The 15,242-nt window shown below is 37.1% G+C and overlaps 1 protein-coding gene across 1 annotated transcript in view; it reads left to right on the plus strand.

The window, feature by feature from the left end:
• Med13 (mediator complex subunit 13) overlaps positions 1-15,242 on the plus strand; it is an 85,869-nt gene that overhangs the window by 26,979 nt on the left and 43,648 nt on the right. Inside the window, exons 6-9 of the mRNA XM_032912906.1 lie at positions 429-623; positions 1,133-1,295; positions 2,121-2,231; positions 9,605-10,288. Of these exons, the coding sequence (XP_032768797.1) occupies positions 429-623; positions 1,133-1,295; positions 2,121-2,231; positions 9,605-10,288 (1,153 nt within the window). The remainder of the gene's footprint in view (positions 1-428; positions 624-1,132; positions 1,296-2,120; positions 2,232-9,604; positions 10,289-15,242) is intronic.

Here is a 15,242-nt window from a genome sequence, read left to right on the forward strand (position 1 = left end):
TTGCTATACAAGTCTGAGGCTATGAGTTTGGATTTCAAAATCTACATGAAACCCAAATACAGTATCGTGCAGTCCTCTAATCCTAGTACTCCTGTGTCAGGATGGGAGACTGAGCTAGGAGTAGACCTAGAAGCTCACAGACTAGAGGTTAGCATGGCATATACAGTGGCCTGGAGAACTTGGATTCAACCAGGTGGAAAGTGGAGACTGACACCCGAGTTTATCCTCTGTCCTCCACACATGCACCCTGGCATGTGTCCAGCTACACTCAGAGACACATACAATGATTTCTTTATTTTTATAAATATAATATATGATAATTTTTACTGCAGTGCTTTTTAATGAAATTAATTCCACTACTGCCACAGTGGTAGCTGATTTGTGTTTTTCTCCCTCACTTTTTTCTTTTTTGTCCATTTTGTTTTCAGCGGGTGTCCGAATGATCTACCCAGCATGTTTTGTTCTAGTCCCTCAATCAGACATTCCTACCCCTAGTTCTGTGGGATCCTCTCACTGTTCAGCTTCCTGCTTGGGTATCCATCAAGTGCCTGCTTCCACAAGAGATCCTGCTATGTCTTCAGTTACTCTCACTCCACCCACATCTCCTGAGGAAGTCCAATCAGGTATTACACTAGCTCCTTCATCAATAAGCTCTGGCTACAAATCTGGTCTTTTGAGTACATCAGTACTTAGCAATTTTTATTTTGGAATTGTTAAAACTTACTGGAAAATTATAAGTATAATGTAAAAAAACTCATCTAAATTTACACTTAACTTTTGCTTTTTTATCCTCTGTGTATGTATACATTGATTATAAATTGATCCTTTTCTGACCTATTTGAGAAAAAGCTACAGATATGGTATCTTATTATTCCTGCATATACGCATGTGCTCCCACACACGTTTTGTGTATATGAGTTTGCTTATGGTGCTGGGAATTAAACCCAGGACCTTATATACCTCTTATTCAAGATAGCTCTTGTCTTTGCTCTCTGCATTTAAAGAAAAAAAAATTTTGACCCCAGAATGTCACTAGAATTACCAAAGCATTCGACAAATTAACAAAAAGTCCATCTTGTTACTTTCAGTTTGTTTTTACCTTTCTATTACCTCTGTTTTTGTTTGTTTTCAGTTGATCCTCAGTCTGCACAGAAGTGGGTCAAATTTTCTTCAGTATCCGATGGCTTCAGCACTGACAGTACTAGCCATCATGGTGGGAAAATACCAAGAAAATTAGCAAATCATGTGGTGGATCGAGTCTGGCAAGAATGTAATATGAACAGATTACAGAACAAGTATGTATTTTTATTTTTATTTGCCCATCTATCCACCCACCTACCCACCCTTCTGTCCATCCATCCATCCGTCTGCCTGTCTGTCCATCCATCTGTCCTTCCATCTGTCCCTCCCTCCCTCCCACATTGTATAGCTTTGGCTAGCCTGGCGCTCAGTGTATAGTTCAGGCTGGCCTCAAATTCACAGTGCTTGTCATCCCAAGTGTTGAGATTAAAGGTACACACCACCATATTCAGTTGTATATTTATTTTGATATTTAAAATTTGCATGCTGGTTAATTGAGTATGGAATAAAAACTGAGAAAAATTAATTTTTTTTTTTTTTTTTTTGGTTCTTTTTTCGGAGCTGGGGACCCGAACCCAGGGGGAAAAATTAATTTTAAAAAGTAAAATTAAGCTGTGTTGTGGTGGTACATGCATTTAATCCCAGCACTCGGGAGGCAGAGGCAGAGGTATTCAGTCAGATCTCTGTGTTTGAAGCCAGCCTGGTTTACAAACTGAGTCCAGGATACCCAGGGCTACACAGAAACCCTGTCTTGAAGAAAAAAACAAAAAATAAAAATAAATAAATAGGGCTGGAGAGATGGCTCAGTGGTTAAGAGCACTGACTGCCCTTCCAGAGGTCCTGAGTTCAATTCCCAGCAACCACATGGTGGCTCACAACCATCTGTAATGGGATCTGATGCCCTGTTCTGGTGTGTCTGAAGACAGCTACTGTGAATTCACATACATAAAATAAATAAATCTTTAAAAAATTAAATAAAATTAAAGATTAAATTCAGCTCTAAATGAACTATACTAAGGAATTTGTAACTCACACTTTAGGAGGAAGTATTCTGCTACATCCAGTGGCCTGTGTGAAGAAGAGACAGCTGATAAAATAGGAAGCTGGGACTTTGTTGAAGCCACACAAAGAACAAGCTGTAGTTGTTTGAGGTAAGTTATTTCCAATTGATGATGCTTATGGATATGTATATATTATATTTATAATACTAATATTTGTTTTGGGTAACTTATGTAAATATGTTAAGATTCTTTTATCTCAAGGAGAAAGTTGAGAACATAAGCAGCAATTTGAAGCTGATTCTAGAAGGACATAAAATCTCAGCCGAGGTGGGGCTGCTGTGCCAATGCAGAGACACTTGGTGGCCGTTTTGAGGCTCTAGCTGTGTTGCTCGGGCTGACGTTAAACTTGAGATTTTCTTGTCTCAGCATTTAGCATCCTGGGATCACAGTCGTGGTCATCATCCTTAGCTCATATGTCTGTGGAGAAACACATTCCTTAGTTGCATTATGCCTGGTAAGATTTCCCAGGCATTTTTATAGAAGAAATAATTTTCATAATTTTTTTAAAGATTTATTTATTTATTTTATGTATATGAGTACACTATATCTGTCTTCAGACACACCAGAAGAGGCCATCGGATCTCATTACAGATGGTTGTGAGCCACCATGTGGTTGCTGGGAATTGAACTCAGGACCTCTGGAAGAGCAGTCAGTGCTCTTGACCTCTGAGCCATCTCTCCAGCCCCATAATTTTTAAAATAGTAAAGACACTGTTGAGTTTCATGTAGCAAATTTTTTATTCTTGGGCAGCTATTGGTGAATTACTAAAATAAGATCAAGAATTAATGATTTTACAGGAGACATGAGCAAAATATCAGCTTTCTAATTCATTGCATTATTAAAAGATTGGCAGCAGAAGAGTTTAACTTGGGATTCTTTGGGCTATTGATTTCATGTTTTGAGGCCTTTGATGAGATCTGACTGTCAGGCTTTTGTTGGGTTGATTACTTTCTGGTGTTTATTAAGGTAGATTATACACTTTCACCACCACTTCAAACACTAGTAGTGGCTTTGACATCTGTTACCATATTTGTGATTGAATATGTACCTACCTCTTTTTTCCATGAAATTTATCTAAAGGATGGAGTCCTTCCAGGATGTGGCCAAGGTTGTAGTTTTTTGTTTTTGTTTTGCTTTTTACACATTGACTGGGTTTACTTGAATATATTGACAGACTCAAGAGCTATGGTATGTTTTTACGTACATTTAAGTTTTTACTTAGTTTTTTGGGTTGAACCATCTAGTTTTTGAAAGGCAACACTGTTGAAAACTTGCCTCTCTTGGTAAATTAGAATAAGTATACGATACATTAATATTTAACAGATTAAACTAGTTGACTATAATTGTTCTTGAACATAATTTAAGACAAGGATTGGCAACCTTTATTTACTTGATTAAATGTAGTCTACTCCTTGTTTTGTTGTATGGCCTATGGACTAAAAATGATACTTAAAAGTTTAAACAGAAGCGACTGGGCCTAGCAGCACCGGCCTTTAATCTCAGGGGAGGCAGAGGCAGTCAGGTCTGTGAGTTGGGAATCCAGCAAGTTCTACAAGGGTAAGTTGCAGGAAAGCCAGGGCTGTTACACAAAGAAACCTTGTATAAAGGTTGAAAAAAAAACATAAAAACACCCAAAACCAAACAAACCCAAAACAACACCCCCCCCAAATAAAGAAAAGAAAGAAACAAGTATTTTATCATGTGTATGGATGTTTTGTCTGCATGTATGTACATCCTGTGCATGATCTGGGAGGTGAGAGTATGGTGTAGAATCCTCTGGGACTGGAGTCACAAACTGTTGTGAGCCATTGTGTTGGTGCTGGGGTCAAACCTGGGTTCTCTAAAAGAGCAATCCCTGCTCTTAACCAGTGACCTATTGTTCTAGCGTCCAGATTTTTACATCTTAAAGAGTTTGAAAAAGTTAAAAAAAGTATTTTGTGATACATGAATTATGAAATTCAAATTTTAGTATATATAAATAAAAATTTATTGGAACATATCCATATCTCATTTTCATACTGTCTGTGGTGCTTTCACTTGGCAATGGCAGAATTGACTAGTCATGTATCACTGTATGTGGGTATACATTTTGGGAAATTCTGAATCTTTAGGCTATTATGAGACCACTGGTGTGTGTGTGTGTGTGTGTGTGTGTGTGTGTGTGTGTGTGTGTGTGTGTGTGTGTGTGTGCCATGTGTGTGTGTGTGTGCCAGTAAGAGTGCTTAATGTCTAGTCCCATAGAAAAGAGCGGTTTTTTCCTGTATGCAGAGATTTTTATTAGGCAGGTCTTTTTTATTTATAATGCGCTTTTGTTTTAGTCCTTGAAAATGGATTTCAGTTATTTTATTGAAGTGATTTTAGAGGAAGACACTAAGGAATGCTGCTAACGTAATGCATAGTGATCAGATCTAGACAACCAGTAGGATATATGGAATGCTTTTGCAGGCGTCTATGTCATAGGGAAGTGTGACTTTGCAGGTTTGATCTCTATTGATCTCTCTGGGTTTATTTTTTTTTATTGTATAGTTTATATATTTACATATTCCCCTTTCCCCCCTCTTCCATACCCCTTTCCCCTGCTTCGATGAGGATTCTCCTCCTCCCACCCACCCACTCCCACCTCAACACCCTAGCAATCCCCTGTGATGGGGAAACAATCCTTCACAAGACCAAGGGCTTCTCCTATTGATGCCCAACAAGGCCATCCTCTGCTACATATGGACTGGAGTCTTGGGTCTGTCCATGTGTACTCTTTGGTTGGTGGTTTAGTCCCTGGGAGCTCTGAGGGGGTCTGGTTGGTTGATTTTGTTGTTCTTTCTATGGGGTTGCAAACCCCTTCAAATCCTTCTATCCTTTCTCTAACTCCTCCACTGGGGTTTCCATACTCAGTCTGATGGTTAGCTGCAAGCATCTTAGTCTGTGTCAGTAAGGCTCTGGCAGAGCCTCTCAGGAGACATCCATATCAGGCTCCTGTCAGCACTGGTAGAGCTTACGATGTGATTCCTTGGTAGAATATTTGCCTGACATGGAGAAGACCTTGGTTGGTTTTGATCTCCAACACCCAGAGAAACGAACTCCAAAGTGGTTTTGTTTATGTGAGCCTAATTTATATTTATTTACTTTAGATACATTTTGAAGTACTTAATTAAAAAATAATTTAGATACATTTTAAACTACTGCTTCATTAAAAAATGACTGGAAACCTAATATATATCCACATGAGCAAAGCATTTTTAAAAACATTAATTTATTAATTTATGTGTATGAGTGTTTTGCCTGCATGTATCTTTGTACCATGTATATACCTGGTACCAGTAGAGGTCAGAAGAGGGTATCAGATAATGCTGGAATTGGAATTACAAACTAGAAGCTGCCATGTGAGCACTTGAAAATTGAACTTTAGTCCTTTGCAAGAACATTAAGTGATCTTAATAAATTATTAAGCATAATAAATTATTTTCATAATTTTTAAGAGAAAATGATTTTGATGCTATTTTGATTGAATTTTTTTCTTTTGGGTGAGTGTGTGTGTGTGTGTGAGACAGGACCTCTGTATGTAGTCCTGGCTCCCTGGAGTTTGCTTTGTACACCAGGGTAGCCTTGAACTCATAGAGATCCACTTGTTTCTGCCTCCCTTAAAGTCCTGGGATTAAAGGTGTCTGTCATCATGCCCAAAGTCAGTTGTAGTGTGGAAGCTGAAGCTACTTTAATAACCGGATTCTACTAATGATTGAAATGATGCTTTACATAATATGATTTTATAACATCAAGTATTGGTCATTTGGAAGACAGCGGTTTGCTGAGTTATGCAAATTTGAATGTTGGAACATTTTGTTAATTTAATGTTAAAAATGTTTAATGTTTAAATTTAAAATGTTTAATATTAAAAATGTCACCAGTGGCCTAATGTAACTTCAAATTTTTAAATGTTACTCAAAAGCCTAGGTTTTTCAGTTATTCTTAATTAAAATGGCAAACTCACTGTGTTTTTAACAAACCTTATTAAGCAATTCTACCAAATAATAAGAAAAATGTATAATCATGGTTTATCAGTCATTATTTTCCTTTTTTTGCAAGTGACAAGATTTTGCTATATAGCCACAGGCTAGTCTAGGTCTCATGAAGCTGGTGGCTGGCCTTATGTTCATGATTATTCTGCCATAGTCTCTCAAGTTCTGGATTATGGTATTCAGTGCCACGTTCAACTCAGTGATTTGTTTTTCAAATAAAAATGTTATTCCATGAAGAAGAAAGGCTAGTTTAGCTTTAACCTCAAGCAGCGATGTAAGTAATTTTCTTCTAAGCAACCATTGACCTTAGTTGTGTACAGATTGGCTGCAAATAGAGTGGTTTCTTTATACAGACTGTGGAAAGCAGTACAAGTATATAAACCTGTTGAAGTTTAATAAAATGTGATCCCCCCGCCCTGATTTTAATAGAAAAAACAGTAAAACTGAGTTTAAAATAAAATTGGCTTTAAACATGTTCTAAATTGATAGAGTGCTTATTTAGCATGCTGTACAGGCTCTGGGTTCAAACCTCTGCACAACATAAACTCAGAAAACACAAACCAAGAAGTTCCTGGATACCTGGTAGTGAAGACCACAGCTGTCACCACTAGCATATTTGGTAACTGCTCCAAGGGTCTCACCACCTGTTGCTTTTGTTCCATCACTATGTCAACATAATGGAAAAGGCAAAAAGTGTGCTGTTATGGAACTAATTTTAACCGGGTGTGATGCCACACACTTGTAATACCAGCAGTTGGCAACCTGAGGCAGGAAATCCTGTCTCAAAAAATCTTTTAAATGAGAAGTTTTAATCTCTGCAACAGGCAAGTATCTGAGTAACTGATAGATGAATGATACTGTTATTATTTTTACATGAATTTTATTATTGTTTCTTCTGGTGTGTGTGTGTGTGTGTGTGTGTGTGTGTGTGTGTGTGTGTGTTACTGTTAAGTATCTTTAACCTTGATTAGGCTACCATAGAGGTTTGGCATTCTATTTTTGTTCTTAGGTCATCCTATGTTATAGTAGTATGTATGTGCTGTTAATTACTGAACCCTATGTTTCAGCATCTAGATCAGGTTCTTAGAGCCACATGCAGGACATTTTTTTAAAAATTAGTTTATTTTTCTTTTATGAACATTGGTATTCTGCCTGCATGTATATCTGTGTTAGGGTATTGCTTCCCCTGGAACTGGATCTACAGATGGTGAGCTGCCATATGGTGCTGGGAATTGAACCTGTCTCCTTTGGTTAAGAATAGCCAGTGCTCTTAACCATTGAGCTATCTCTCCAGCCCCATACAGGTCATTTTTATTATTGTAGTAGAAACTTGTCTCAGAGTCAGCATTTTTGGCAAGAATACTTCATAGACAATTGTTTTGTAATATGCGACATCTGAAGAGACACAAGGTCTGGTTACCCTTCTTCTAAGAATGTTTGCGTTTTTTAACCACTTGTAGTGTCCCATGCCTTTAACCCTGGTACTTGGAGGTCAGCCTGGTATACAGACAGTTCCAGGACAGACAGACTTGGCTGCATAGAAACCCTATCTCTGGGAAAAAAAAAGTTTGACTACAAGTCGATGCTTTGACCTTTGCACTGAAGTTTCTGTCAACTACAAATAGTTTTTATTTTTTTCAGATCTTTGATTTTTCTTTTTCTGAAAGATTTATTTTTATTATTTTTAATTATGCGTCTGAGTGTGGGTATGTGCCCATCAGTGTGGGCAACCGAGGAGGGCGGAGACCTTAGATTCCCTGAGCTAGAAGAGCTACAAGCAGTTGTGAGCCACCTAATAAAGGTTTCTCTTCCAAGAGCTGAAGGAGGACTCAGCCAAGATCTTTGATTTCTTTTCTTGCCTTTTTGTATTGGATAAATTTATTTAAATATTAAGTAGTAATGTTTAGTTACTACTTAGTTATTGGTGATAATTGTTCCTTTTGTTTACTCTGTTAATGTAATGAATACTACAGGTTTATTTTAATTTCTTTTCTAATGTCATACCTTAAATTTTTAGCTAGGATGAACCCCGTTTGCTTTATGATGATTGTTTTATGCTTTGCTGGATTGAATTGTTCCTAATTTGTTAAGTATTCCCTTCTGTTAATGATGTACACATGTGTTCTTGAAGAATATTGGTCTATAATTTTTTGTACTTTGTGTTTCATTCTGCTGTTTGGGTAATGGTAGATTTGGTTTCTCTGTGTCCTTCTGATTAGGTCATGTTTTCTTAGATAGCATCAAGTAAGATGTCCTAGACTTTGCGTGAAGGAACTATTCAGAATGTTCTTTATTAGAGTTGTCTTTGAAAAAGAAATGGTTGCCATTTTTAAGAACTTTTTGATTTATTGCATCTGTTTATCGGGGGTGGGCATGCACAGGCACAGTGAGTGTGGAGGTGAGGAGACAGCCTGTAGGTGTCACTGTTTGCCTTCCGTGTGGCTCCTCAGCACTGACTCAGGTGGTTAGCCTGTGCTACTGTTGCTTGGTTGGCAGTGTTGATTTAGCTAACAAATAAGGCTCCCAGAATTAAAGAAAAATTATTATTGAAGTTTAAAATTCCATATTCAATTACTTCATGAGGTAATTTCTTTGTGTGGAGAGAAATAAAAGCAAGTAACATATAGATCTTAGACCTAACAAAATTACTAGATTTTAAATTATGGTTTAAGTCCTTCAGTTCAGAAATGCTTCATGGATGAAGAGAAGGTTGTTTTAAGCATTTTTTTCCTATTCTAGTTAAATGAATTCTTCTGTAGTGTCAAATACTGGAGAACCTAAGTAGGCCCATCTGTCAGTTGACTCTAACACCTTTAGACTAATCAGTTACAATAGCATTGTAGTTAGTGACTGAGCTTGGGGAAGCCATTCTTAACAGTTACTAAGTCTGAAATACCAGGTACATTTATAAATGAAGAAATTTTAAATTTCCTTAACTAGATTTATTGAGAAGCCAAGATAGTTAAATGATATGTTAATTAGCTATTTTATCATAGAGCTATTAAGTGAATGTGAGTTGATTTAAACATTTTTAGAAGATATATTTTATGTGCATGAGTGTTTTGTCTGAATATATGTTATGTGTTCCATATGTATGCCTGGTGCCTGAAGAGGTCACAAAAAGGTATAGGGTTCTTTGGAACTGGACATAGATATGGTTGTGAGTCACCTGAGTCTTGTGAATTGAACCTGGGTCCTCTACAAGAGTCAGTTCTCCTTAACCGTCATGCCATTTCTCTAGTTCTGCAAATTGGCTTTTATGAATTGTTCTGTATGCTTTTATGCTTAAGATCACTGCCAAGTGATTTGTAAATTCAAATCATCCTATTCTTAGAGTTGCAAATGAAAAACCAATGATCTCACGTGTCTCAAAATCTTACTTTATATACTTTGTATAATAGTTTAACATTAACATAAATAACTAAATCTTTTTTTTTTTTTTAACTTTTCAGGCATAAAAGTCTTAAAACAAGAAATACTGGGCAACAAGGACAGGCACCATCTTTAGGGCAACAACAGCAAATACTTCCTAAGCACAAGACCAATGAGAAGCAAGAAAAGAGTGAGAAGCCACAAAAGCGCCCCTTGACCCCTTTTCACCACCGTGTATCAATTAGTGATGATATTGGCATGGACACAGATTCAGCCAGCCAAAGACTTGTGATCTCTGCTGCAGATAGTCAAGTGAGATTTTCAAACATCCGAACTAATGATGTAGCAAAGACTCCTCAGATGCATGGCACTGAACTGGCAAATTCACCTCAGCCTCCCCCACTTAGTCCTCATCCGTGTGATGTGGTTGATGAAGGAGTGACTAAAACGCCTTCAACTCCCCAGAGTCAACATTTTTATCAAATGCCAACACCGGATCCCTTGGTTCCTACCAAACCAATGGAAGATAGGATAGACAGTTTGTCCCAGTCTTTCCCACCTCCATTTCAGGAAGCTGTAGAACCTACCGTGTATGTTGGTACAGCAGTAAGCTTGGAAGAAGATGAAGCTAATGTAGCCTGGAAGTATTACAAAGTCCCAAAGAAAAAAGATGTAGAATTTTTACCACCTCAACTTCCAAATGATAAATTCAAGGATGATCCAGTTGGACCTTTTGGACAGGAAAGTGTAACATCAGTTACAGAGTATGTATTTTTTGTTTTTAATAGTCACTACTATAAGAGTAAAAGGTGATGTAACTTCTTAATGCTGGGACAGTTATTCTGGGTGTTAACTTTGAATAACTTCTTTAGTATGTTTATCTCTGAATAATAATAATATTATAATAATAATAATTATAATAATACCTCCTTTATTATTTAAAAAAATTTAGCCACAAAAATGTGGAGAAAATAATACACAAAATCTCCAGTGTCTGTCCAACTAAGGGGGTTGCCTATGACAAGATGCATCTATTCTTCTAGTTCTCCTTTCACTGGCCTGAATTTGGCACACATGCCCTAAGACATACAGACTTAATTTGTATAATTGCTTTGTGACCTTCTATAGTATGTCTACTATAGAATATAGTATAGACCTGCTATATTATGTCTACTTTCTAGAGGAACATCATCTTGTATGTTGTTCTTAGCAACAAAGTAGGTAGCAGTGAATTGGGGAGAGTGGGTATACATTTTCTTGTATAAAAATATTTTTAGGAAACACTTGTGAAAGAGGAATTGTCACACCTTGAGATGTGCCCCTATTCAGGGAAAGGTGGTAGAGCCAGTTTGCTCTTCAAACAACTGGCCTACAGTTGATACCATTGTAAGCCAATAGACCATGAAACCCTGCTGGTTTTCGTTTTTATCAGTCCTTGGCATAAGACTGTTTTAACTGCATGAAGAATGGCAAGGCATTGTTTTGAAGCGTGTTTGTAGATTTCTAGTAATACTAAACATTTAAATATTCATTGAACAGTTAGTGTTGTTCTGTGAATTACCTGTCTAAATTTTAAGGTTTCCTTTTCCTTCTTTATTTATTCTTCCCATATTTTTGGTCCTAGTCCTATGCTATTAAATGTAATGTAGGTATCTCTCTGTATCTAGCTTACCATCTTTGTTCACTTAATATATGACAAACTTTGGGCAGAATGTGGCTTTCTTTTGGGTCTTCCTTTACTTTATATATTGCTTGGAATACAATCTTAGCCTATCCAGTAGGCTTTTATTTTTTTATTTTTATTTTTAATATGTAAATTTTTCTAATAGTGTAAATCAACCAGCAAAACACATTTATAAACATTTTAAATTTATTATGAGTATGGGTATTTTTGCCTGCACATATATGTGTACACTGCGTATGTTTCTGATGACCTCAGAGCCCAGAAGAGACTGTTGCCTCTCTTGGAACTGGAGTTGCAGGCAATCCCAAGCTGCCATATGGGTGTTGGGAATTGAACTCCTGTGCTCTGAAAGAGCAGCCAGTGTTTTTAACCATTGGCCATCTCTACCCCACTTAGTCTTAATTTTAAATGATGTATTAGATTTTATTAGTTGCTTAAGAGTGCACACATCCTCCTTTTTCTTTTTGTTTTACCTTTAGTCCTGGGTATCAAATCCAGTGCTGGGTGAATGCCAGGCCATCAGTCTGTTATGAGCAATAGCCACGGTGCTTGGTGGGGTTTTGTTTTTTTTTTAAGTTTGTTTTGCTTTATGTGCATGGAACATTTTAGCCTATGACACATGCATGCCTAGTACCCTTAGAAGTCTTTGGAGCCTAAGGTTGTGAACCTCTGTGTGGATGCTGGCAGGTGATCAAATTCCTCTGTAACACTGAGAAGGGGGCTGCAGCACCTAGAGCTGGCTTCACACTGAGGAGAGAATGGTTCATTTTTTCCTTGTGCTTCGGGTGCTCTACAGTCACAGAAACTTCTCTAGTAAGAAACTGTAGAAGCAATGCCTGAAGTGTAGACTTTTTTTTTTGGTTCTTTTTTTCGGAGCTGGGGACTGAACCCAGGGCCTTGCGCTTCCTAGGCAAGCGCTCTACCACTGAGCTAAATCCCCAACCCCTGAAGTGTAGACTTTTAAGAAGTACAAAGGAATGTGTTTCCTTATGCCATTTTCATACCGATATGTTGTCATCCTTTGTCGCTAGCTCCTCACCACTGCCCGTCTCTGTGCCCCTTCATCTGTGGCTGGTTCCCTTTCTCTGGATAGGATCCTGTCATTGTTTTTGTTTTTTATTTAAATCATGTAGTTCATTTCTCTTTTAAACTTTACTCCTGTAAGATCTGTTTCTTACCTCATGATTTTTTTTTAGCTTCATGACCTATTCTCACATACACATAAATGAACACACACACACACACACACACACACGTATATAACATATAACATATATATATTCCATATGTAAGTAAATAGCCCACCCCCTTTCTGAGTCTGGCTTATTTTGCTTAACATAATGATTTCTAGTTCTATCCATTTTCCTTCAAATATCACGATTTTGTTTTCGTTAAGGGGTGCGTAAGATTTCCTTATGTTTGCACCATACTTCATCCACTTAAGATTGTATAAGCGGCCATCACTCTCTGGCTTTCGTTCAGTAATTATTCTGCTGTAAACACAGTTAGGTGAGTATCTTGATGGACCATTTGGTAGCTCTACCTTTAGTTTTTTTGAGGAACATTTATTAGATTTCCATCATGCTTATACTGTATCCTTGCCAGCATTTGTTGTTCCTCCCCACAGTTTTTGGGTAGCCATTCTGACTAGGGAGAGATAGAATCTTGAATTTATATTTCCTGAACTGCTAAGCAAAGTTCACCCTATCTTCTACTTGCTTTCTGAGTTAGCTATGATATCTTCCTTTTAAAAAAAAAAGAAAAAGAAAAGCCAGGCTCATGCCTCATGGTTCAGATTACATTAGAGAAGCAAAGAACCATTTACTTCCTATCATTTAGTGTTGCTTGAGAGTTGTTAGGAATTTTTGTGATTATTGTGTCCAAGTTACAGTCTGTCTTCATTTATCCAAATCACTGGCTTGCCTATAAAGAGTTTTAAAAAAATTGTTGCTAACATATTTTTATATCTGAGATTATGTATTTGTTAATGGAGTTTTTTCTTGTTAAAATGTAAGCTCTACAGGGCAAACACTCTTGTGTACTGCTGTACTTCTCGTAACACAAGAACACCGGGTATACAGGCAGACATGCACCTAGAGTAGTCCTGTGCATATTGTAGAAATCCCACAGATGTTTGGAGGAATCAGATGACAGTACGGCTAGACACTTTACTATTCTACTACTTTTTTTCTTTCCAGGTTATATTTTCTTACTTACTGTAGAAATGTAGTGATATGAATATTTTTACATTAGAAAGCTTCAGGCATGAGCTTTTATGGGCACATTATATTCCTAAGATCTAAGAATTCTGGCCATAGCTTTAAACACATGTATTGGCTGCTTGAGCTTATAACATTTAACCTCAGAATCTGTTAAAAATTACTTGACATTTTTCTCATTGAATACAAATGAGAAGAAACATAAAGTAGAAAAACAGCATGCAGAGTAGACTGGTACTGGGTCATGATTATGTAAATTCAGGATGTAACATTTCTACTTCTGCCTAGTTCTGGTCTCCCTTTGCTCCTCAGTCATAGAAAAGGGAAAACAAACAAATACTGGGATCCAGAGTTTGCTGTTGGTTTTATTTAAACAAATGTAATTTTTTTATTTTGTGGAATTGTATGTCATCTTTTGTTGTTATACCAGAAAGAAAAGTCTATATTCTGTCAGAATTCTCTTTAGTTCTAGCCTCATTTTTGTAGCAGGAGGATAGATATCACCTTCTGTGTTAACTCAGAAACATTTATGAAATATAATAATAGTTTTGCACCTGGTAGGTTAGAAGGAAGTGCAAGAGATTGATATCTCTTGCTTTCCTTTTAGTTTAGAAAGAACTTTAATTAGTTCTTTCCTTTTCCCTGCAAAGCAGTAATTCTCAGGTGACATTGGCCAGGGTCCCCTTTTAGTTGTCAGAACTAAAGGTGTGTTTCTGACTTGTGGTAGGTAGAGACTTGAGATGCTGCCAAGTGGCTTTTAAGTGTACATGGTAATATCCCGCAACAAGAGAGTTACACAGCACAGGCGTGTGTTGTAAAAGACCCTTTATTATAAACACTTGCAAAAACTCACATACCAAAATTACATCAGGCTTAAGGTCTGTATGACTTAATGAACTTATGTACAGTTAAAATTGGCAGATTTTTAATAGTTTGGCTTTAAAAGAAATTTGACCCCTAAAACTGTTATCAAATTAAATGGGCCAAATGTATATAATGATTAGGTTCTTTAGAATTGTACTGTTTGGCTGGGCAGTGGTGGTAAATGCCTTTAAGACCAGCACTCGGGAGGCAGAGGCACATGAAGCACACACGAATCTCTGACTTTGAGGTAAGCCTGGTCTTTAGAGTGAGTTCCAGGACAGCCAAGACTGAACAAAGCAATCCTGTCTTAAAAAAAAACAAAACAAAACAAACAAACAAACAAAAAACAAGAGAGAGATAGTTGTACTAATTTAGTCCCCAAACCACTGTGAAATATTTGGCTTGGTCATTGATGTTGCTGTGAAACTCAAATCTTCTTATAAGGACTTGATAATTTAGTACCTGGTATTAATACTCTTAGTTGATAATTTGAAAGTTCAGAAGAACATTTATCTCATTATAGGAGGTGGTAAAAAAATAAAGACAGATGGTGTCCCTTACTGAAATAAGTTTATGATTCACTATTAAGTGCTTGTGATTGCATCTCAATAACCTAATTTCTTTGGATGGGTTGTTAACAGTTTCTCTTCTATGTAGTTCTGACTGTCCTGGAACACCAGGTTGGTCTTGAACTCAGAGAGAATCTACTTTCTTCTGCCTCTGGGAATGCTGGGATTAAAGGCTTCCTACACCACTCCTGGCCTTTTAGCAGTTTCTTTGTAGGAACATAGAAATTCTTATTAACTTAATTATTTAGGCCTTTTGAGACAGGATTTTTCTCTGTAGCTGGTGTTTGTGGAACTTGACTTTGTATAACAGGTTGGTCTCAAATTCAGAAATCCACCTGCCTCTGCCTCCCACAAGTGCTGCGATTAAAGGTGTGCTTCTCTA

Source organism: Rattus rattus, chromosome 9, assembly GCF_011064425.1.
Source record: "Rattus rattus isolate New Zealand chromosome 9, Rrattus_CSIRO_v1, whole genome shotgun sequence".
NCBI classification, from domain to species: Eukaryota; Metazoa; Chordata; class Mammalia; order Rodentia; family Muridae; genus Rattus; species Rattus rattus.